Source organism: Exophiala mesophila (assembly GCF_000836275.1).
Source record: "Exophiala mesophila strain CBS 40295 unplaced genomic scaffold supercont1.1, whole genome shotgun sequence".
NCBI classification, from domain to species: Eukaryota; Fungi; Ascomycota; class Eurotiomycetes; order Chaetothyriales; family Herpotrichiellaceae; genus Exophiala; species Exophiala mesophila.
This window is the reverse complement of record NW_015622504.1, coordinates 4582523-4605754: the sequence shown is the minus strand read 5'-3', so window position 1 is coordinate 4605754 and position 23232 is coordinate 4582523. Positions and strand designations below refer to the sequence as shown.

At 49.7% G+C, this 23232-nt stretch overlaps 6 protein-coding genes across 6 annotated transcripts; 2 read left to right on the top strand and 4 right to left on the bottom strand.

Annotated features, from left to right (window-relative positions):
• Positions 1 to 452: 452 nt before the first annotated feature.
• Positions 453 to 3014, bottom strand: PV10_01467 (uncharacterized protein). Its single transcript, XM_016365682.1, has 4 exons — positions 2414 to 3014; positions 2033 to 2338; positions 1538 to 1950; positions 453 to 1489 (listed from the first exon to the last, which is right to left on the bottom strand). The coding sequence occupies exons 1-4, from the start codon at positions 2648 to 2650 to the stop codon at positions 490 to 492; spliced, it is 1956 nt and encodes a 651-aa protein (XP_016229331.1). The 5' UTR covers positions 2651 to 3014; the 3' UTR covers positions 453 to 489.
• Positions 3015 to 3398: 384 nt separating this feature from the next.
• Positions 3399 to 9726, bottom strand: PV10_01466 (uncharacterized protein). The gene is made up of 3 exons (XM_016365681.1): positions 9069 to 9726; positions 3719 to 9021; positions 3399 to 3666 (listed from the first exon to the last, which is right to left on the bottom strand). Exons 1-3 carry the CDS (start codon positions 9359 to 9361, stop codon positions 3635 to 3637), a joined length of 5628 nt encoding a protein of 1875 aa, XP_016229330.1. The 5' UTR covers positions 9362 to 9726; the 3' UTR covers positions 3399 to 3634.
• A 1830-nt stretch (positions 9727 to 11556) lies between these two features.
• Positions 11557 to 17593, top strand: PV10_01465 (uncharacterized protein). Its single transcript, XM_016365680.1, has 2 exons — positions 11557 to 15903; positions 15957 to 17593. The coding sequence occupies exons 1-2, from the start codon at positions 12035 to 12037 to the stop codon at positions 17329 to 17331; spliced, it is 5244 nt and encodes a 1747-aa protein (XP_016229329.1). The 5' UTR covers positions 11557 to 12034; the 3' UTR covers positions 17332 to 17593.
• Positions 17594 to 18013: 420 nt separating this feature from the next.
• PV10_01464 (uncharacterized protein) lies at positions 18014 to 19198 on the top strand (the record flags this gene model as incomplete). The annotated part of the gene is made up of 4 exons (XM_016365679.1): positions 18014 to 18181; positions 18375 to 18719; positions 18807 to 19000; positions 19063 to 19198. 4 exons carry the CDS (start codon positions 18014 to 18016, stop codon positions 19196 to 19198), a joined length of 843 nt encoding a protein of 280 aa, XP_016229328.1.
• Positions 19199 to 19209: 11 nt separating this feature from the next.
• Positions 19210 to 21052, bottom strand: PV10_01463 (uncharacterized protein). The gene has a single exon (XM_016365678.1). The coding sequence runs from the start codon at positions 20893 to 20895 to the stop codon at positions 19267 to 19269; it is 1629 nt and encodes a 542-aa protein (XP_016229327.1). The 5' UTR covers positions 20896 to 21052; the 3' UTR covers positions 19210 to 19266.
• Positions 21053 to 21374: 322 nt separating this feature from the next.
• Positions 21375 to 22538, bottom strand: PV10_01462 (uncharacterized protein). Its single transcript, XM_016365677.1, has one exon. It carries the CDS (start codon positions 22424 to 22426, stop codon positions 21476 to 21478), a length of 951 nt encoding a protein of 316 aa, XP_016229326.1. The 5' UTR covers positions 22427 to 22538; the 3' UTR covers positions 21375 to 21475.
• Positions 22539 to 23232: the final 694 nt, after the last annotated feature.

The following is a 23232-nucleotide window of genomic DNA, read 5'->3' as shown; positions in this document are numbered from 1 at the left end:
ATGATGGATGGAAATTCCGTGGAGGGGGAGGGGTTGGGGGAGGAGGAGGTACTCCGCACGCCGAGGACAGGGCCGCAGGGGAGTGATTGACAGCTAGAGGAGAGGCGGTGTTAGGGTATGCTGTAGTCATCAACCTTTTGCCGTGTGTTCTGTGAATGGTGGTATGGAGAAGAGATGGCAATCAAGACACAGACAGATGATGTCGCAGGAGATCAAATTAATGGCAGAATGTTGAGGCTTGTGTGACAATTTCGAATTCGGAAGCGGCGGATTATTTTTCCAACATATGATATATTAATCAGGAAGGCACGTACATATATCAGATTCATGTCACATGCGGCAGGCACGTTTTGATACACCCACATTCAGGCTGAAGGCTCAAGGGTCAAAGGTCAATGGTAAAGACTGAAGGCTGACTGTATTGCAGCATCAAGAATCAAGTATCAATAATTAAACCATTCAACACCATGTTCCCTTCCAAAGACGCATTCAGAATCCACCCATACCCCTGACCCTTTGAATTGCACCCATGAAACCACGCGCCCAAGCAAACTTCCCAGGGTCAACTCCCAGTGCTCCTTCAGCCTGTTTCCCTGTCTCTGAATCCTTCCAACACCCCGAGTCCTCTCCCTCCTTTTCGACTTTGCCATAGAGGTGAGTGTTTTCATTCTGCCGGATGCCTTCGATCCATTTGCCCACGACCAATTCACTGTCAATCATGACATTCACCTCCTGGCTGTGATACCAACTCTGGGTATCTTGGTTCCCATTCCCTTGGATACCAATGTGACCATCCACAATCATGATCTTGATATGGCAAGATCGCTGCTTGAACTTGTTGTGGATTGGTCGCACTTGGTCCTTGGCAACATAGACATACACGTCTAGGTTCTGACGGTCCTTCTCTGCCAGTTCGCTGTATAGATAATGCGCAATGCCTTCATTGTGGCCTCCTTGCATTGGTAAGAGTTCTCCTGCATCGTTGTATCCTAGGCAGTAATAGTATGTCACGTGGATCCCGCGTCGACATGCAGCCAGGATTTCTGGGAGCAGGGCTTCGGCGTTGAGGTCAGGGGTCTGGATGAAAACAGACTTGGTTGCATATCGCAATGCCGCTGTCCATGCTTGGTTCTGCGGGGTGTGAACGGAGGTTTTGGTTGGTGCACCCCAGGGTTTCCGACAAACCATGGCAATTGGAAACGGCTCGTGTGGAGGGATGGGGATGAGAGGAGTCATGCCTTGAGCTGGTTCGATCTCTGGAGCTGTTCCTTTGGTATCCGGTTGGATCAGTGTATTGAGAAGCCGAGTCACGGCATTAATTCTCGTTTCTCCATGTCGTGGATTGAGAGACGCGACCGCCCGTAAGACCTCGGATTTGACATCCTCATCAAAATGAGGGTCATCAGAAGTATGCTGTGGAAGATCAACCTGTGCTCCATGTTCCGCGATCTGCGGAAGAGTGCTGTCACCCTCAGGAACGGGGTTTGTCCTAAGTTCAATCAGTATCGAACCCAACAAGACACATAGGAGATCTTACGCCTGATAGAGTTGCGCACTTTGTCCAGTCTTGTCCTCAAAGAGAGAAGCATAGCTTTCCACACCAAAAGTCGGCATCGGACCGCCCATAGCCGGGCTGCCTAAGCATTTCAAAGGTGGCTTCATAGCTTCATGCCACGATATCAAAGCAATATCATAAAACGAATCCACAATCGGCCCTTCAAACTGCGTCATCATCTCCAGATTATCAATATCCTGAATATTATTACTCTGCACAACCGCAATCTTGCGGTCCACAACCATATACTTTGCATGAAATGTTCCAAAGACAGGAGTATGAAAATTCATGACTTGAACATCAACATTGGGCAACTGATCGGCACTGGGGATTTGAATCTTGCCGTTTGGATCTGCGTATTCCTTTTCCTGGACCATAAGGTGATTCTTGACCATCTAAGTAGACTACGTTAGCACTGTCCGTTGTCCCATCCGATTCCATCTCACTCGCGGAGCGATGATTGTTCCTAGTACTCACTTGCTTTGGACTCCCACGATCATACATAATCTTCACCACCACTTTACGGTTCGACGCCACTGCCTTCTTTGACAGCTCTCGTAAACCTTGCGTGATCAGCTTGGTCGGCTCCGAGTGCATCCAGAAATTGGTCGCCAGAAAGACTTCATGTTCGGCCCGGGCAATCACATTGGACATGTGCCGACAGATATCCGGTACGGGCGCCATGATTGTCAATGGACATACTCCACTGCTTCCGAGGAGAGATGGTGAACAGGATCCGAGGAGTGGGTTCTTGTCCAGTGTGCAGAGGACATCGTGATAGATCTGTTGAATTGATTAATCTTGTCAGTATCGACATCTTGAGACTGTAGCTTTCTAAGTAGTGCATTGCTCTCTCACCTTGAGAAATAAATCACTCGGTTTTGAATCCCCCCAATTCCCACACTGTCGCGCTTGCTCGATCTCTTTCTCCCCTGGGTGTCGGAGTTCAAGAGTTTTGTTGCATACATCATCCTCGATATCGATTCCAAATAAGGCCTTCGCCGCTTCTTTGGGCGTCAAAGAGGGGTTATTGGCAAGCTCCGACGTCACTGACTTTCCACTCTGGCATAAGTCGTAGACATGTTGGGGTATCATGATTGCGCCGAGTCGAGTGACTGGTGATTATTTATTGTTGTTAATGGTCCAGAGACTTCTCATAACGTTTCAGCCTGAGGATTATCGGACGAGGTCTTCAGACAGCGGTGCGCGAGGCCATGCTGGATGTTAGTTATCGCACTTCAATGGGTTTGGTGTTCGAGAAGCTAGCTAGTCGACCAGGCGAATTAAAATGAAAGATTGTAAAGCACAAGAATCCCAACCCAAGCCTTCTTCAATCATGCGCAACCACAAGGTACCTACCGATGTACTTATGTATGTATTCCTATGTATGTCCGCCCCAAAGTCAAATACAAAGAAGGCCGCGCAACCTCAGGGTCCAGAACCCAGCTTACAAGACAAGTATGTGAGCCTCCTCCTACGAAAACAATGACATGGGTTCTCGTATCTTTCCAACCCCGGGAAATAAAGCTGTCACTGGATGGGAAGGGAAACGTGGGGAGTTGGGCAACGACGTCACTGAATTGACCTTTTGGCTGACAACCTTGAACTTGAGTCTCTTGTGGAACCAATTATAAGAGAGAATGATCTTCAATCGCGTCAAAAGCATGGAGCATGGACCCGAAGAGACGCCATTTAGTAGCACAAGCCTTGTGGCTGCCGACCAGCCGAGATACACCAAAGCAAAAACCCACCCACCGGGCGTGCCAGGGTAATGAGCTTACGCGGCGTCTTGTCAATAAAATGCGGATGCTGGAACTTGTCAGGGACCAAGTAATAACTCGATGTCTAACGAGAGACGATCCATTGCACGTCATACACATGGCTAATCTGAGTTGAAACCAAGTTGGCATAGTTGAAAAATTGTCGCTGCTATTCTCGCTACATCCATCAACCAAGTCCGCCATTATTCTCAACTGACAAAACTCCATCTATGCTTTGACCTTCATGCCAACAAGCTTGTTTACAAGTACGCCTCCCTTCACTATACATGTCCGCTCAAAATATCAACACATCATGATTTTATAGTTGTCCGGAAAGAATTGCTTCCGTAGCTGGAACATCGTTAGCATGTTTTTGGCAGCTCTTCAGAGTTAGTCGACTTACCACTTCCAATATATGCCCGTTTGACATCCAGGTTGACATTGAATCGTCGCTCCAACTCCTGCTTGACTCCTTTCTTGGTCACTGTCATGAGATCTGCCGTCTTCAGAACGTCACGAATCTCGTTGAGAATCTGGTCGTCCGTCGGCAGCCCCATGAGATCAGATAACTCCATATCGGCAACGGAGCGACCACTCGGCAGAAACCCACCCTCTCCGAGCATTTCTGCTGGAGCCAGGGATAATCTGGATTGATTGTGCCCTCCGCTATATGCCGGTGGATGCATGTCCAACTGCGAGGCCGATCGTGAGTTTGGCATCAGGTATTGGTTGTCCATGTCGTAAACCGACCCAGCAGGGTGATACGACTTGGTCCCGTAACTGTGTCCAGAGAATTCTGACCGCACATCGTCTCGTTGAGTCTGCGCATCCCATAACTCGGCTTGATACTCTTCCCACTTCTTCTTCGGGATTGTATCAGGGTCAAACTTGCCTTCGTCCGAGATGAGAATTTGCTTCCCCTTCTCTCCGGTGACGAGTCGTGTATTACCCCAACTGAAGTCATCCATATGCCAGAAAGAGTACAAGGGAAGTCCAAGAGAGAAAATAGGCATCGCGAGGATATAGATGATCATCCATCCAATCATTTCCCACTTGCGCCGCAGAATGAAAATGACTGCTTGCAAGCCGTAGATTACTCCCAGTAGGATAAACGCCGTCAGAGGAATCACAGAGGTCTGCGTAGCCACCAGAACAATGAGGTAGACAATGTAAACAACCGTCACAGGACCAACAATGGTTGACAGCAGATCGAGGAACACGACAAATCTCATGCTGAAGCAACAGAACCCGCAGAGCTGCTGTAACGGAATAAGTTCAATGAGATTGTGAACTGTACTGTTGATCCATCGACGCCGCTGAGACATGAACACCTTCCAGCTATCAGGAGCGATCGTCCAGGCGTGAGCATGGAAAATGTACTTGGTCTTGTACTTGGGATGATGTTTCAGCAGAAGCGTCGTCAGATATCGATCTTCTCCGAGGTGCAGCAGATTTTTCATGTGCAGTGTGTCGACTCGAATCTCGGAATAGTCTTGGATAATGTCTTTGCTGACAAAGAGAGGTTTGCCAGTCTCTGCTGCTCGAATTCGATACATGGTGAAACAACCAGGCAAACAAGTCACCGAGCCAAACAACGATTCGAAGGCTTTGGTCAGGTTGTGAGAAATGTAGTACTCGTAGACTTGCATCATGGTAATAAACGATGCCTTTGAGTTGGTCAACGATGTCTCACCACATAAACCGATTAACCTTGTATCTCGCAGGAACGCGGCGACCATCCGAGTTGCCGAGTCGGGAGCAACGACTGTATCGGCGTCAATCTGTAGCATAAATTCGTAGAAAGTCGGGTTGACGCCTATAATGTTCCGTATTTGATGATGCATTTCCAGCTCCAGAGGGCTCATGGGCAAGTTGTAATGCACTCGGTTGAGAAATCGCATGATAACCATCTGTGAGTCTCGTTTGCCTCGGTTTCCAGGCTTCGACACTTCTGACGGCTTGCCGATTTTTACCACGACCATGAATGGTACAATGTGGCCTTGAACCTCATAGAGGCCCGAGTATACCTTGCCCATGTTGTGTTGCTTCATTCCTTCGCCGAGAGATTCAAAACTGAGGGGCTCTGGATCAACTGTCTCGGAAACTCCCAAAATATCGAGGACGATGCGAGGTGTTGGACGATCGTTGCCTTGACCAATGATCATGCCATCGCACACGATAACGAGGAGTTTGCGCTTGTCGTCATATCGCATCCGCGCGGCCGAGTCAATCGCACGTCGTAACGAGTCCTCGTCTTCGGTATATGCTGGTACTTGGCAAATAACAAACTTATCGAGGTTCTCTGGGACGTTCCTCCCCCCAAACTGAAGCGCAGCCAGGAATTTAAAACCCACAACGCTGCACAGGAAGATTGAGACGGCAAGGAGGAGATACTGCGCAAAAAGACACTGTGTCGAGTTACGAGTGTCGGTCACGCCCACAAAGAAGAGGTTGTCTAAGCACAGTTGCATTCGACTCTTCAAGGCGGAATCGATGGCAAGGTTATTCCAGTACTTCGTAACGTCTTGCCCGGCCCGTTGGGTGAAGAGACTGACCACGGAGTCGTCCATGAAATTGACGTCTACTCCGGCAGGCACTTCTTCATCGTATGGGGCTTTGGTAGGCCGGCCGCCCTGGTTGTACGTGGTGAAGTCGTACACTCTGTTATTCAGAATTGCAATCGCCCTTGACTGCTGTGCCAGCGTGTTGACATATTGTGGTGTATAGCCAATCTCGCCTTTCTTGTAGTTGGCTTTGAGCATGATCATTTGCTCAAAAAACCAATCCGGACGCGAGTCGTTGGTCCAATAGCGGAAGTCGTGGTATCTTTGATTTGGATCCGTCAAGCTGATGACGTTGGCAGAGCCAGAGATGTTGGTGGCAGAATAGTCGAGCAAGACAGTCGGATCCACCCTGCCGTCTTTCCCTTGACAGAGAGCAGAAACCTGAACTGGAAACAGTCCGGTCGCATCAAGGCCAGCGTATTTCTCGAGTGCAGAATGAGGGATGATGCTGGGATAATGGCTGGGGATGAACGCTCCGAGATCGAGGACCTGGCCACGGATTGCGACGTAGGCACTATTTTTGCCCTTGCCGTCATGGGACGAGAGTTCGGCGGCCGAGTAAACATCCTGTCTGGGGCAGATCAAGCCTGGGAAGAAGACGATGAAGAAGATCATAAAAGCGCAGCTGAGCCAGATCAGGAGATTGATGGCCAGTTTCTCCCGCCACGCAACGCGAACATCCTTTCTCTTCATCCGACCCACCCATTTAATGGTGAAGTCGGGTAGATACCAAGTCAGAAGATAAACGATGGCAAGCCAGCGCTTACGACTTCCACTGACAGGCAAGACGTCGACCTCTTCCATTTTCTTTTTGTTTCCCTTCTCAGCAAGCTCTTCTTTGGTCTCGAGATTTCGGAACAAGTCGCCAGAGTGGAATGCTGAAGCACCTGCCTCTGATTTGGCATCCAAGTCACGCACGCCAAAATAGCCACCTTTGGTCTCTTCTCCATAGATCGAGCCTGGGGTGCCCCTGGCGCTCACGAGCCGTGATTTTGAATCTGAGAATGGGTTGCCTCCAGGCGTATCAGGCCGCGACAGAGCGTTTCCTTCGCCAAAGTATGCAGCTGCCTGAGAGCCCGTGAGCGCTATACTGGCCCAGCAGCGTTCACTCAAGAAGACACCTGTATTGCCAATTCTGGCTTCATTGGGAGGCCAACGTCTGTCATCGAGAATCAGCTGTGACTTTTCTCGGTCGCTTCCAATTACACCCTCGTCAGTGTCGGCGATGCCTAGAAACTCGCCAAAAGGTAAGAAGATACTGAAGTCTGCTAATCGAAGCCTCTGGCTAATTTCTGCAATGCCGAATGTCTGGATCTGCTGTCGAACGCACTTGCTGTCAAATTGGTTGGCTATCCTGCGATCATTTGGCTTCAAGCAAAACACAAAATAGTTGTTGACGTTAGGAGCAGTCAAGGATTTGGTGATGTTGTCCAACGCAGACAGGAATTGGGCTGCAGCACCTTGCGTGAGACCGGATGCCGAAGGTTTTGTTCGCCGGGTCCGTAGATCATCAGGACGAGCACCTGACTCTGCAGACTCTGCCACAGGAGCTGGCGAACGGTCTGCCCTTATGCTCCCCATCCGCCGCAATTGGTCGTGCTTCTTTCTTGATATGCTGGGCATTCGCAAAGGTTTCGAGCTCACCTGAGCCTGAACAATAGCGCTTTTCTCGGCGGGGTGGCTGACAGTATTGAGTGCTTCCTGGCCGAACAGGAGGGCAACAAAATCACTCTTTGTAGATTTCATAAGACTCATAAGGTCACCAGATACGACATCGCCATTCTCCTCGACTAAGCTGTGGACGGGATAGTCGACCTCACCAGCATAATGTCGGACGGAAAACGAGGCTGCGAGATTCGTAGTGGCAAAGTTGCTCCCCGGGAGTGTTGTTGTGGCAGTCGACACCGTGATTGCTTTGTTCTTATTGTCGAAGCGTTTACGCAAGCTGTCCAAGAATTGTATGTCAGTGCGTCCGCGGCGGGTTTGATCGTCAAGGATCGCAAGTAAGCCGTTACCGTGCTTCAAAAGGCCACGCACAGCGTCGCTGTTGTCGAAATAGCTTGTTGCGGGAACACTGACTTCTTCACTGTCAAGGGACTCTGTGGTTCGTTCGAAAATGCCGTGTAAGCAGGTATTGTACAGCGACTCGTTGGCGGCATTGTTCAACAACTGGTCGAGCGTGGAACCGGTGGAAGGGTGATCAGCAAACCCAGGGAAATCAACAATGGAGACGGTATTGGCCACTGCATCCTCAGCCGCACAAGTTCGTTGGTTGATGGCTTCAATGATATAGGCGACCAGGAGCGAGTACAACGTCGTTGCTAGTTCATCGGCATTTCCACGAGCACCTTTGGGATCTAGCATGACCGTGACGCGTTCACGGTGAAGAGTTCTTGTCTTGTAGCGCAGACTCTCTTCCAATTCTTGAGCACTTAGGCCGAGAAAGGCGGCGACAGTGGCCAATGTCTCGGTGTTCCTGACCACAGTGACAGTCTCGCCGCCTTCGTGCGAGTAACCACCACTTTCCTCTGCGGCAGTCAATGTGGCTTGTCCGGTGCCAAACTCAAGCTGACCGATATGTAAGATGGCTGCAAGGACCTGGCATATCTCTGCGATTTCGGCGCGTGGAAATTCGAGCTTGCGGAGGGCAGTCTTGAAGTGCTGAAAGCCTTCAGTGTCATTGATCCCTACCTTCATCTGAGTTGGATGTCCTAGATATCTCCATCTCTTTTGGGCTACCGATGCAGAGCGTGTGAGGCCAGAGGCAGCGGTGGTGACATGTGTCTGGTTGCTCAAACCGAGATGTGCCTTCTCAGCGGCACTTGTACCAGCCAAAAGATAATAGAGGACATGAAAACTCCTTTCGCCGGTGGGAACATGAGAGATCCGGCTTCGCTCGAGGCGGTGATCTAGCATCTTGCCTCCAATGAGGGTAGGGATCGAGGACATGGCATCGTATTGCAATTCATAGAATAAGCCGGCCTTGGAGGCAGTCTGAGTGGTAGTGGTTTTTGTCGTGGTCAAGGTATCAAACACGAAGGCGGCGAGTGAGAGTTTGGAAGAGAGCGGCGTCGAGGAAAAGGAGAGGAATGAAGTTAAAAGATGCGATCGAACGGTGGTCTTTCCCGACCCAGATTCTCCGCTGTTGAAGGATGAGATAGGCTCGTGAAAAGAGACGACGGTACTCACAAAAAGACAATAGACTGGTCTTCAGCCCTGTTCCCCAGTCTCGTCCATGCTCTTCGTGCAAGGTCTTCGGCCTCAGCCATGGCGCTTCCCTCCTTTTCGCCATTTGGGCCCCGAGTTGAGGACGTATATGTATTGAGGCAGACGATGGCTTGTGACGAGAGCTTGGCAGCCGGCAAAGAAACATGGAAGCGGCTGGCAAGGTGAGCGGTCAGATGAGTATCTGATTGCAGATGTGGTGGGAGTGCAGGCAAAGATGCCTGCATATGTGAGGGAGCGTTTCCCCGAGTGGCCATTGTGGGTGTTTAGACGAAACCAGTGGATAGAGAGTGTGGCCAGAGCCTATTTCTGGAAGGAACTCAAGTCATCGAAGGACAATTCTTTGCGAAGACGATGTGGTTGTGTTGGAAGTTCAGATAGTACAGGGTAAAATGGTCAGTAGAGAATGTCGACTTTGGTAGGAAGCAAGATGAAGCAAAAGATGAGTTAGATGGCAATGAGCGACGATCAAGTGATTTTGTTGAGATAGACAACTGTCGAGATACTGAAGAATGAGATCTCAAAGCTGCAGACACTGTTCATGACAATTGAAGTTCATCGTGTAATGAGAAAGTGAGTGCAGATGCAGACGCAGTCGATGTCTCGCCAGGGCGGATCCAATGTTGGGCGCAGTCAACGTGTGGCGGATGCATGGTCTTGTGTGTATTTACATTGGTACTGACCGGTATTAAGTCACTGTGTTTACAAATGGAGCCAAAGAGGCAAGTCCGGGTCTGGATTTTTGAGGATTGGAGACTGGCGATTGACTCAAGCAAAGTCATTAGACGCGCTAAGTCTCGGTTGGTGGGGTTCCTGCGCCACGCCACAACTCCACACCCACTGAGAGCCCCTAGCGCCCCTAGTGCGTACACAGTAGGTCCTCGCCGCTCTCCAGCTGGTGATGGGAACACAAACAGTCTGACAGTGAGGCTTTTTGTCTGTGTGTTCGTCTCCGAGGTAGTCAACATTTGTGATTCGAATTTGACACTTCCGGAAGTTGAGTGAAGACACTTAGATCACTATATACGTATTGGCCTGTCGAAATCACTATTGCTATAATGTTGTCGAGATAACATTTTCATGGGAGCCGAAGGACTCGTACTTCAGTTCGCTAAGGAGCATGGAAGCCTCTAGCCCACTGGCATTGTGGGGAGAGAATTATCCAAGAATTTTGGTTGTGTGCGAAAAACAGCTCAGTGGGCAATTTTTAGATGCTGTACATAATGGACAGTGTTAGGTGCAGATCGCTATAGGTACCTAAACTACCAGGCTTCCATTTCCCTTGGAAAGGGTAAGCTTATGAAGAGAAAGTGCATGCAGTAGTGACCACCTATAAGCCCTACCGAGAAACTGGCTTACCTGAGGCTGAAATGACCCCATTATTACCACATGCACGCTTGAAAATCATAACCAGACATTTTATTCGGGTCCCAATGGTCAATGGGGCCTGACTGCAGCCATCGGCGGCCGATGAGACATGCAGCATTTGACCAGCGAATGACGACGTCCATGCGGCCCTGATTGAGTCATTGTCTCAGGCGATCAAAATCATGCCAACTGAAACAAGCCTGAAGGCGACTGCAAGTCTCGAGCAAAGGATTTCACACCAATTGAATTATTATTATAGCATCTCCGACGAGTACTCAATCGTGGGTTGAGGGGACAAGTTGGACTCTTCTCTCCAGCAATTGAGGCTCGGTAACTCCCTTCCTTGGTTCGCCCGATCTCCTTAATCGCCCCATGCTTTTGACCCAGCTTGGCAACTGTTATCCTGACAAAGGATGTCAGCGGTGTTTACCTATTCTTAGGCATTCGGTAGTCCTGGCCAGGCCTGAATCCATGTCTTTTCCCCCTATGCACTCATCAACCAAGACCCCGACGGAAGATAGAACGCCCAATCATGACATCCTTTGGCACATTATTCATCGTTTATTGCCATGATCCTCACGTTCGGATTTTGCAGCACGTGTCGGACAGTTCCAACACGAGAACCCTTGTGAGGCTTGTCTGCGCTCAGACCGTTGCCCTGTTCATCTAACAGAGGCACAACATAAGAGTCCTGATGATTGGCTCCAGGCTGCACTTTCACCTTTTCTCGGCACCCGGAGCGAACACTACAGGCGCAATTCCTGCAGTGAGCCGCACGGGTCATGCCTAAAATGAGAGTGTGGAGCTCATGTCACCAGGAAAAAAGTCCAAGGTGGCACATCCACCTCGCAACCTTAAAGCTATTTTTCAGCGATGAAGGGCCCGAGAGGCCCCCAATGGTCGCCAGTGGCCACCCCAGGGCCGAGGGCCTCCCTCGGACGCTAGATGCCCGACCCCTGGGCCTTGGAAACCCTGGTCGACTGGTCGACTCTCACTGCCAACTGGTTGCTCGGGCGGGGCGACGAACAAGCCCCAAGCCCCTGTCGATTATTACACTCTTGTAATGGTTTTGTCACAACGTTGATACAACCTGGAATGACACAACCCACAACCATGGCACCATCTTCCCATCAACCTGGACTGGAACCACTCAGCCAAACCTAACACACGAGGATTGCACCTCATCGTCGCCCTTTACTGCTTGCTCAACAAGTCTCTTTGTCTCTGTCCTTTACTCTCAGCTCACTATCATCACATCACTCTCGCTATTCTCCTTTTTGTTCGTTGATGGCAGCGTTGTTATTGTTTATTACGTTCTGTCCTGTCTTGCCTACTGTGGCCCTCCATTTCCAACCCCTACCTCGAAGACTCGAAACGAAATCAATCTCCTGATTCCTTACGAGCCCACTACATTATTGTCCTACCATACATTGTAATTGGAACTCACAAAAGGGGGAAATAACAATTTCATACCTCATATTCCTCCGCATTTCTCCCTCCCTCCTTTATACCGTCCTGGTCGTCGTCAGTCTGGGGTACGGCGCCAGGAACGAGTCAACAACATGGCCAATCGCTATTCCACTTACTCAAACCAGTCCTCTCTGGTTGGAGGACGACCAACAGCACAGCAGCCTACACAGGTATCAACTACGACTTTGTTAAACTCTCTTCATAACATCTACTCCTCTGGCCAAACCTATCAGCTCGATGCAAGTACAACTATAGCCGTCAATACCTGGCTCACTGCCACCAATCCAGATGCTCATGGCCGTATTGGAGGCATTGTTGATGCTCAAGCAGCCTCCCGGGCCTGGGAACATGCCAGACGACGAGCAGAAGATGGTTGCATTATTCTAGGCTCGTTACACCCGTCCACACCTTCACTGCTAGTACCCACCCTACAAGTCATTCCCTTGGCCACTCCTCAACTTGCCTATACCGCCCTTTCAGCATTGCGGCCATTCCTTTCATGTGTCACCCCGTCCAATGGCATCGCATTCAGACATTCAGCCTTGTCAGCGAAGTATACAGTCACCCTTGCTGGCACTGTAACGGGCTTTACTCTTGCGTTGTCTGGCTCCGGCATCGATGTGGAGCGTGGCTTGCTGAGGATCCCCTCCGAACCTGGACACCGAGCTTTCGATGTTTTCTACTACCTGTTGACCTCCGCATCCACTCCCTCCGAACGCGAGTTTCTTGGCTTACAACATCCCTCTGAATATACCCTACTCAACCGATCCGCCTGCTACAATCCACCTTCCTACCTCCCTTCTGCAGACGATGATGCAGCGGCCGAAGACTGGCGTTCCTCCCTCAAAGCAATTGGGATCAAGGGTGCCGACTTTCGTGGGCTGCTGGCATCCCTTGCCGGTCTTCTCAAACTCGGTGAGACAACTGGTCTCCTCGTTGATTCCGACGTCCTCGATGAAATCTGTGAAGATGTTGGTGGACTGGTCGGCATCGAACCTGAAGTCCTGAGCAAGCAGTGCAGTACAGATGATCGCGAAGTCCTCATTGCTGCTATGTACGAGGCTCTCGTCGACTGGGTCGTGTTGAAAGCCAACCAAGCCATCGCCGATCAGATGAGAGCAGGAGCGCTTACACCGGATTCTGGAAGCGAAAACGCAGACGAGGTCAGTCTTTCAGTGGTAGAGATTCCAACTGAAGCATTGGCCAAAGCCATCGCCCTCCGAAATGTCTTCGATGACTCCTTGGGAATCAACGCCGAAATGAAGGATGACGGGGTCGAGATTTCATCCGTGGGACACTCTGTGCTCCGCGAAATGAACAATGCTGTCTCTGAAGTGGAAGTCGATCTCGGTATTAAGGGTGCTCAAATGCGTGAGAAGGAGCACGATCGTGATAGGAGAGAGGGTATTCTGGTCAAGATTGGCACGGGCGTTGAAGAGGGTAGTTTTCTCCACAATCTCCTCTATGCGGTTGATGGCGAAGGTCTAAATTTTGGTCGCAAAGGCCGATTTGACCTTGCAAGCCTCCTGGCCAGCAGTAGGGTATGGTACCAACTATCCATCCATCCTACCGACGAGCCGCCCAGTTCACTTGTCGAACATGCAACCGCAACGTCAGCATGGTCCGCCGGTGCTGTCTCTCGCCAGCTCCGCTCTTGGCGACTACCAGAGTGGGCCAATTACCGGAACAAACAGCTCGATTTTACCGCCGACTTCGATGTGGATGAGTTTGTCACCAGATATTCGAGACTTGGATGCAAAGAAGGCCCAGATGGTATCGAGACTTTTCTTCTGGAACGGGGGTGGACTAACGGCGAAGTCATAATTGGACGAGAACGCGTTTGGATGCGTGAAAGTGCGTGGTGGGAAGCCGAGTCCATGCTTGACATGAAACCCATGGACTCACACTACGACAACCCCTTCAACTCGGGATATTCTGCCCACCCCCCACACAATGAGAGTGGCTTCTTCCCGCCTATGGGCGACGCCATGAGCATGCTCGACAGTCGGGAAAACCTGCTTGGTGTGGCCGCTGGCGATCGAACCAAGTCAATTGCTCCAACAATGGCTCGCACCACCCACACAATAGGTGGGGATTATGGTCTGGGTCCAAAAGGCGACACTCGCCAAGATCCATATTGGGATCCTGACCTGGGTCGATATATTGGTGATTTGGACCCAGAGTTTGGAGACCCGCGAAACATTGAATCGAAGAAGACGTCTATCGGACGGCAGGCATGGGTCTCGCTTGTGTGGGCTCTTACATTCTGGATTCCTTCTGTTCTACTCCGATTCATCGGTCGGATGAAGCGTCCAGATGTGCGCATGGCATGGCGAGAAAAGGTGGTACTGGTCGCCATCATATTTTTGATCAACGCGATTATCATCTTCTGGATCGTGGCATTTGGGAATCTTTTGTGTCCTAACCTCGACAAGGCCTTCAACGCTAGAGAAGTGGGTTTCCACACAGGCGAGAACGACGTTTACGTCAGCATCCGTGGCAAAGTGTACGACATCACCAAGTTCTACCGGATTGACCACTCTGATACAGACACGCCTGCATCGGCTGACAGGATGTTGGAGCTGGCTGGCAAGAATCTCGATGCCTATTTCCCACCTCCATTAAATGTCGCTTGCCCCGGTCTAGACGTGGACCCAAGTGTCGTCTTGCAGCACCAAGACCCGAACGCTATCGAAAATCCTACTGCCGTCCATCTCTCGGGGCCGCAATTGCAAACCGACCAAAATTCTGCCCTGTACAGTATAAATTGGTACGATCAGAGGTTCTTACCCAAGATTGACGAATACTACAAGGGTGACTTGGTGGTCCGGCGAAGCGAAGTGCAGAAACAAGCGAATGACGATGAACGACAATGGGTCATCATTGACAATGGCATCTACGACCTCACAGATTATTTTTACACATTAAAGTTGATGAATGGCTTCAACACGTACGACTTCATTCCAGAAGATGTCGCTGAACTCATCCGAAACAACGTGGGGACGGACATCACAAACCAATGGGGGACCAGTGCGAGTTTCCTCAACAGCAAGAACTGTATGGACAATGTCTTCTACGTTGCCAAGGTTGATTTCCGTCAGTCGGCCCGATGTGTGGTCAACAACTGGATTCTTCTTGCATTCACCATCATAGTCTGTACGGTCATCTTGGTCAAGTTTTTGGCGGCTCTCCAATTAGGGTCCAAACGCAGACCCGCTGCTCAGGACAAGTTTGTCATCTGTCAAGTGCCCGCCTACACAGAGGGTGAGGATCACTTGCGCAAGTCGCTCGACTCCTTGACAGCGCTCCAATATGACAACAAGAGAAAGCTAATCTGTGTCATCTGTGACGGTATGATCGTTGGAGGTGGCAATGACCGACCTACACCCAAGATTGTTCTGGACATTCTCGGAGTTGATCACAAGATTGACCCTCCTGCACTACCCTTCCGATCGGTTGGTAATGGGAATGAACAGCTCAACTACGGCAAAGTGTATTCGGGTCTGTACGAATACGAGGGCAATGTGGTGCCATACCTGGTTGTCATCAAGGTGGGCAAAGAATCAGAGCAAGCCAAGTCGAAACCAGGTAACCGGGGCAAGCGGGATTCCCAGATCTTGCTGATGCAATTCCTGAATCGGGTGCATCACCGTTCACCCATGTCTCCATTGGAACTTGAGATGTTCCATCAAATCAACAACATTATTGGTGTGGACCCCGAGCTGTATGAGTACTTGCTCATGGTTGATGCGGATACGATGGTCAAAGAGGACTCCCTCAATCGACTGGTGGCGGCATGTGCCAACGATGCAAAGATTGCTGGCATTTGCGGTGAAACGAGCTTGGAAAATGAAGAGCGAAGCTGGTGGACAATGATCCAAGTGTATGAGTACTACATCTCTCATCATCTTTCCAAGGCTTTCGAATCACTCTTTGGCAGTGTGACCTGCTTGCCTGGATGGTATGTTGTGTATGCCTTTTTTTTTCACTGGCTTGTTGACTAATGGATTTTAGTTTCTGCATGTATCGTCTTCGCACCGCTGACAAAGGACGGCCGCTCATCATTTCGGATAAGGTGGTCAACGAGTATGCCGATTGCGACGTGGACACTCTTCACAAGAAGAATTTGCTGTCTCTGGGTGAGGATCGGTACTTGACAACTTTAATGACCAAGCACTTCCCGGCCATGAAGTACAAGTTTGTTCCAGACGCATATGCGCTGACAGCAGCGCCCGAGACATGGTCCGTCCTTCTCTCGCAGCGTCGACGATGGATCAATTCGACAATCCACAACCTTGCAGAATTAGTCTTCCTCAAGGATCTGTGTGGGTTCTGCTGTTTCTCTATGAGATTTGTGGTCTTTATCGATCTCTTTGGAACGCTGATCCTCCCGGCAACCTGTGTGTACCTGGCATATCTCATCTATCGTGTGGCATCTGGAACTGGGCAATTTCCTTTACTGTCCCTGATCATTTTGGCGGCCGTGTATGGTCTGCAAGCCATCATCTTCATCATCAAACGGCAATGGCAGCATATTGGATGGATGATCATTTACATCATGGCGTATCCAATCTACAGCTTTATTCTGCCTATCTACTCATTTTGGCAACAGGACAATTTCAGCTGGGGAAATACCAGAATTGTCATTGGAGAGAAGGGAGACAAGAAGGTGGTGGCGATTCAGGATGAAGGCTTCGACCCGAGATCAATTCCATTGCAGAGGTGGGATGATTATGCGGCAAGCAACAATCTACCGGGGCAGCGAGGAAACAGCGGAATCTATCATGAAAAGGGGATGGAAGGTGGCTACCGGGATGATGCAGGAGTGATGGAAATGGATGACATGCATTCCCAGTACTCGTCCGTCAAGCCGGCAAGCACGATTCTGGCAGGGTTCCCTCAACAGCAGCATCCGTACGTGGCGCCCCCCCGATCACCTGCACCGTTTGGTATGAACAATCGGGCGAGCACGATGACCGGGTTGACCCAATTCCACGACCAACCGGTTAGCGTTCATGGCAGACAGATGAGCATGATGAGCTTGGGCAGTCAAGCACGACTGACGTCTCCTTCGCCAAACCCATACCAAGAACGCAACCCATATCAGAGCGGGATGCAGCATGCGGCCAGCCGACCAAGCTTATTAGGATTGGGCACATCTCGACCAACATCGACGATCATGGATTTCCGGACAGTTCCATCTGCAGGACCCAGCGATCAAGACATTGTTGATGCAATTCGAATGGTTCTGAGTGAGGTGGATCTGGACAAAGTGACCAAAAAGCAAGTCCGCGCGTTGGTGGAGCAAAGACTTCAATGCGAAGTACCCGCTGGAGAGAGGCGGACATTCCTCGACAAGGCAATCGATGGAGAACTAGCCAACATGTAAAGAAAGGCTGGGGCAAAGAGGAGTTTGGGCATTGGAAGGGCATTGGGATGACGCTGGCTGACCATGGCTTCTGGTCTATGATAAAGGACTATGGACGGTGGGTTGACTGGACTAAGATGAGGGATGAAGGTTATGTGTATAAAAGGATAAAGGTAATCATTGCTGGCATTTAGCGTATTGAACATGATATTCTATGAGAGTATGCATTGTGCGTAGAGCAAGGTTGATCAGGCCGTATCTTGAAGTGTCTATTAGACCATCCAGTGGATATATTGTACAAGACACGTGCTACTTGTAGTAGATACTCGTACCTTCCTAAAATATAGTGATGGGTACAGTTTGCAATTCAGGCAAGAGCAACAAGCAAAAGTGCATTGCTTGATCGTTCCTTCCCGGATAATGTTAAAATGCATAATTACCCCACCTTCCTTAGAATCCGACTTCGGGTCTGAGACCATCCATCGCACCTTCCCGTTCGTGTATTACAAATCTTTTGTAGACTCGGGGACTCGCCATCTTGACATTGAATAACACAATCCACCATTTCTCCCTTTACTATAGAGACCTGGTAAGACAAGTTCTACATCTGGCTTGTTAGACTATCTTTCTCCATTTTCTTTTCATGACATCTTCTTTACTGTAATATCCATCTTTCACCCACTTCATTCGTCGCATCGCAAATATGGCCGCTGCCGTCGCTTCCAAGCCAGATATCCTGCTTTATACCAATCATGGCTGTCCTTGGGCACATCGTGCTCATATTGCCTTGAATGAACTTGGCATTGATTTCAAGGAGGAGATTATTGATCTTGATCGACCTCGTGATCCTTGGTATCTCGAGATTAATCCTGTAAGTCGATGATCGTATCAAGAAAGTCACCATTCTTGTATGGATTCAGATGCATCATCTATGTTTGCCCATTGAAGAAAAAGGAATCTCCTTCACCAAGTCAGGGACTCTGATTGATTACATAATTATCTGTGACGACCATGGTTCAAGAAAAAAGGGCTTGAGCTGACCATCTATTCTTCGTCTACTCCAGCGAGGCTTAGTCCCCAGCATCTCATACAACGGCACCATTCTGACAGAATCCGCCGTCGTCAGCCAATTCCTTGCTGATGCACATGAGTCGCACCTGCTACCCGCCTCGACTGGCTCAGTTGACAATGCGTTGTTCCGTGCTCGCGTCGCCTTCTTCGTCGACACATACATCACCAAGGTCCTACCCCACTTTTTCGGTAGTCTGCGTGCGCAGTCCCCCGAGGACAAACAAAAGGCCGGTGAGGATCTGGTCGCCGCTGTCGTCAAGGAGGTCGAGCCCTTGTTCACCTGGGATGCTTCAAAGGGAGCCTTTTTTGGTGGTCATTCCAAGCCAACGCTGGCAGAGGTAAGCCTTCTCTTCGATGTGATCCGACGTAATAGGTAATGAACTATGTGGGCTGACCGAGTGTGACCCTCTCCGTGCTGGAAATAGGTCCAAACCGGCCCTTTTATTCTTCGTCTGTTGGCACACGCTAAACCCGAGTACGACTTGCTCAGTCCAGACCTTCTCCCACAGTTACAGCAACAAGCTCCCAAATTTAAGGCCTGGGCTGATGCCGTGGTACAATTGCCCAGCGTGACTTCTATCTTCGATGAGAAAAAGGTCGCTGAGAGGACTAAAGCCAGGTTCGCAAGTTGGCCGCACAGGCCAAAGTTTGAGTTCAATGTTCCCTCTGGTTGGATGATAGTATCTGGAATCGAGAAATTACGTCTGATGTCGATTGTGATGAGATATCCATCCGCATTCTGGTTCAAGTCAAGTCCTTGCTGTTCTATGTTACATTTGCTTTTGATCTTGTTGTGCCTCTTCTATGTTACTTTTGATTTCACTTTTTGTTCACCAGCTCAATGATTCCCTCTGTCTGCGACGTCGCCATGCACTGACTGACTGACTATGCATCTTGACTGTTCTCCGGGCTGGGAAGACCGATGGGTTGCTTGTCGAATCCTTCCAATTCATTCAAGACTGTCTCCGCATCGGCAAGAAACGTCGTCACAAACCCCAACCATTTCTTCCTTGCCAACCTCATGTCATCCGTGCGACCGGCCTGATTGACAGCCTCAACCTTTTGTTGCATAGCATCGATGATTGATTTCATGATCGCTCCTTCCGACTCATCTCCGCCATGACCTTCTCCCGCATCGTCGTTCATCTTTGAATGCATCTTTTTCGCTGCGTCCAATCGTTGCTTTGCTTTCTTCCGGTCTGCTCGCTCCTGCTTTGCAATTTCTTCCTCCTCTCTGATTTTCCATTCAACTCGCATCTCACTGTTGGCTTTGGCGACGGCAGAGGAGATTGAAAAGGGCAACGACTCGGTGCAAAGCTCTGCAATGCATGAGAAGAACTCCATCTGAGTAGAAGCATCGGAATAGCAGGGGATTTTGTGTCGGATGACAGCAGACGAGATTTGACGGATATACCAACGTCTCAAACTTGGATTGTTATCACATCCTCCAGGAGGGAATGGCCACGCGTCATGATCTTGTATCTTGGCGCAGATTTGATCGATTTCATCGTCTGTAAGCTCTCCGGCAGTCCAGAGAAGGTGCAAGTTGGCCGATCCGGAAGTTGGTGGAGAGAGTCTTGTTCCTGTTTGTTGTTGTTCAGAGGTGGAGGTGGAAGTATAGGCGTATTTTGTCGCTTCAGCGCATGATTCCTCCGCCAGCAGAGAATCTTGCGAGACGACATTGACATCAACATTGCCTTCCGAAATGGGATCAACAACAACGCTTGACATGCTAGCCTCTCGAACGGGCGATGCATGGATGGAGAGCGATGGGTGACGATGGTATGGACGGGGTTTGAATGATTCGGGACTTTCAACCTTCTCAGTAGGCTTTTTCTTCCTCAATGAACGACGAAGGGAGTCGTCTTCGACTGAAGCTGGAATGGTGTGTTTGTGTTTGTGCGAGACGACTTTGATGTCGATATCGACTTCCGTGATGGGACCAACAATAATGCTTGATGTGCTATCCTCTCGAACGGGAGATGCATGGATTGACAATGATGGTTGACGATGATATTTACGGGTTTTGAGTGATTCGGGAGTTCCAACCTTTTCGGTAGGCCGTTTCTTCCTCGACGAACGGCGAAGGGAGTCGTCTTCGACTGAAGCTGAGACAGTGTCTTGTTTGTCTTTGTGTTTGAGATTGAGATTGGCAGGTTTGTGACGAGTGTCGTGCTTGTTGGTTGGTGGAGTTATGGTCTGGGTCATGGCGTTGGTCATGTTAGTGGTGGTGGTTCCAGCAGGTGAAGACTGCCAAACTGGTGGTGAACTTCTCCAGGACGAGGACGGTGCAGAAGTCAACTTCTGACGCTTAGGAGTGGCGGAAAACGCTTGAGATTTCTCAGTCGACTTACGCTTTCGCGTAGATCGACGACGAGGTGTCTCATCTAAATGATCACCAGAAATCTCTGACGAGTCTCCCATGGAAAATGGAGTGAGTGAGGTGAAAGAAGTGGCCATTTTGGTGTTAGGCTTTGAGATCTCGGCGTGAGAACTCGATCTTCTTAAGATCATTGAGGGAGAAGTTAGGACTGAGACCGGTGTGCAATAATGACGAAATGTTGGCAGTTGATTGTACTACTTAGTAGCTTGACCCCTTGCTGCAAAATGAAACATATCACAGGGTCAGGACCAGGGCTAGGATTAGGGATAGGGAAGAAGAAGAGAAGTGCTGTGAGAAAAAAGAAGGAGATATTTATGCTTGGTTGCAGAGGTGGAAGAATGGGTGTGAATCGAGTTGAATGATCAATAGACTCAATTGACGCGTGTTTGCATCTGAATCAACTGATTGGGCGCGAAAAATTTCAAACAATAGGAATTGAATGAATTGAATGAAAAGGAGGCTGCTTAGGTATGAAGCTGTGAGATCGCGTGTCGGGATATACTTAATGTTTCACCGTATGAAGCTCATGGGTTCTCACGGTGGATCATCAAGGCCACGATACGCAGATGAATTCCAGATCTGAGCACACGAGCAGAATAGGTCGATAGAACAAGACAGTAAGGGTGATATACGTAGAACTCTACCATCGACTAGCTAGCATAAATGTCTTCAAAGCCCTATAGACGCACTCCTCCCTAGATATCTACCCATCTACTTCCTCACCGCCACAACAAATAATCTCGGATATCTCAACAAAACCCTCCCATCAGTACTCACAGGATACAACCCCCTCAACTTCTCCAAATACCTCTTCAAAAACTCTTCTCTCTGCCCTTCATCAAGAGGATCAATAAACGGTCTTAACCCCGTTCCCTTCACCCACTCGACGATCGCCTCATGACTTTCCAGCACATGCTGATAATACGTATGCCAAATATCCACACTCGAACACATTGGAGCTAACTCATCGTAGATTTCCTGTGGGGATTGAAGCTTATCTAGCGCTGGACGAAGTGCTTCCAATTTTGCCGCCCATGGGCCTTGAGCGGCGATTTCGCGCATCACGGCGTGAGATGGTTCGGTGAAGTTGTCGGGGACTTGGAACGCGAATACTCCGCCGGGAGATTGGGTTTGAAGAAGGCGTGTGATGATGGGGAAACGGTCTGAGTGCGGAAGCCATTGAAAGACGGCGTTGGAGAAGAAGAGATCGATTGGTTGTGAGGGTGGTGGCTGGTAGGTTTGAAGATCACTGAGAATGAATTCATGGGCGGGCAGGGCGAGTTTGGCTTTGGCGATCATATCGGGAGAGGAGTCCATTCCAGTGATTTTGGCGTCAGGATATTGTTCTACTATGACGGCGGTGGAGTTTCCTGGGCCACAGCCCAGATCGACGATGTGTGCTGGTCTGCCTGGGGTGGTGGGAAGTGGCGGGACTTGGGCCAGGAGATCTCGTGATGGGCGGGTTCGTTCACGGTCAAATTTGAGGTATTGAGTAGCATTCCAGTCTTTGGTAGTTGACATTTTGCGATGAGATGGTGGTGAGATGGTGGTCAGTGGTAGGAATGCTTGCGGTCGAGTAATCTTGAGCGATGCTCCTCTGCTTAGTCCAACAGTGAAGGTGCCGAGAGAGGGACTCAATGTCTTCAAAGCCTGTGAGCGCATGTTCTTGGTTGATCCTGTGCTGGCCTTTTCAATTCTTGAATCGATCTCAAGTCATTCCAATCATTGAACATTCCGTGCTCATCTCAAGAATACCACCTCGCTTTGTTTATACTTGACTGATAAACCCATGATTAAATTAGAGTTGAGCATTTAATTGTTATTGGTTAAGAGCTGGACAATCGCGGCCCTCGGCCGATGTCGCGCCGAGCGATTTAGGGGCCACTGGGGTCGAGGGGAGACGATGGGGAACGAGGGGACGAGGGGGATTGCCTGGTGTCGATCTGGTGCCAAATGAACATAAGCAGAAAAATATGTGGAGAAACACGATACATACTAGGTACTAGGTACCTTACTACTTAGGTATCGTGGAGAATGCTTGATTTACGGAGTACTCGTGCCGTATGAGGAGGCTACTCTTGTAGGAATGGAATATGGAGTAGGCAGGATGTCTGGCACATGTATAGATTCTCTCCCTTGACTATTAGCTTAGCCCCTCGGCCCCCTTGGCCAGGTGATATCCTCTCTGTCAGCCTCGTGCATGATAACTCTATCATCGCCTTTTGTGCTCTAAAATTCTCATTACTGGGCTTCGCCTCACTTTCTGCATAGAAGTTTCGCTACGAGAGCGGGTAGGAAGACGCTACGTCGTGTCTACCTTGGAAGCTACATCAGAGAAGGGCTGTCCATGAAGAAGTAAAGTGATCATACCTAAGTCGACTAAGCCACCATGACATGAGCTATTGGCTGTGCACATGGGTGCATGCAAATCTCAAAGTCTTCGTGGTCAATTGTCTACCATTTCTGCC

Coding starts and splice junctions, on each gene's coding strand:
- PV10_01462 (XM_016365677.1), bottom strand. CDS start 22,426: ATGCGCTCACAGGCTTTGAAGACATTGAGTCCCTCTCTCGGCACCTTC.
- PV10_01466 (XM_016365681.1), bottom strand. CDS start 9,361: ATGGCCACTCGGGGAAACGCTCCCTCACATATGCAGGCATCTTTGCCT. Junction 9,022..9,068: donor GACCAGTCTATTGTCTTTTT/GTGAGTACCGTC, acceptor ATCCTTCAACAG/CGGAGAATCTGGGTCGGGAA. Junction 3,667..3,718: donor ACGGGCATATATTGGAAGTG/GTAAGTCGACTA, acceptor ACGATGTTCCAG/CTACGGAAGCAATTCTTTCC.
- PV10_01467 (XM_016365682.1), bottom strand. CDS start 2,650: ATGATACCCCAACATGTCTACGACTTATGCCAGAGTGGAAAGTCAGTG. Junction 2,339..2,413: donor CGAGTGATTTATTTCTCAAG/GTGAGAGAGCAA, acceptor TCAATTCAACAG/ATCTATCACGATGTCCTCTG. Junction 1,490..1,537: donor AGTGCGCAACTCTATCAGGC/GTAAGATCTCCT, acceptor GATTGAACTTAG/GACAAACCCCGTTCCTGAGG.
- PV10_01463 (XM_016365678.1), bottom strand. CDS start 20,895: ATGATCTTAAGAAGATCGAGTTCTCACGCCGAGATCTCAAAGCCTAAC.
- PV10_01465 (XM_016365680.1), top strand. CDS start 12,035: ATGGCCAATCGCTATTCCACTTACTCAAACCAGTCCTCTCTGGTTGGA. Junction 15,904..15,956: donor GTGACCTGCTTGCCTGGATG/GTATGTTGTGTA, acceptor AATGGATTTTAG/TTTCTGCATGTATCGTCTTC.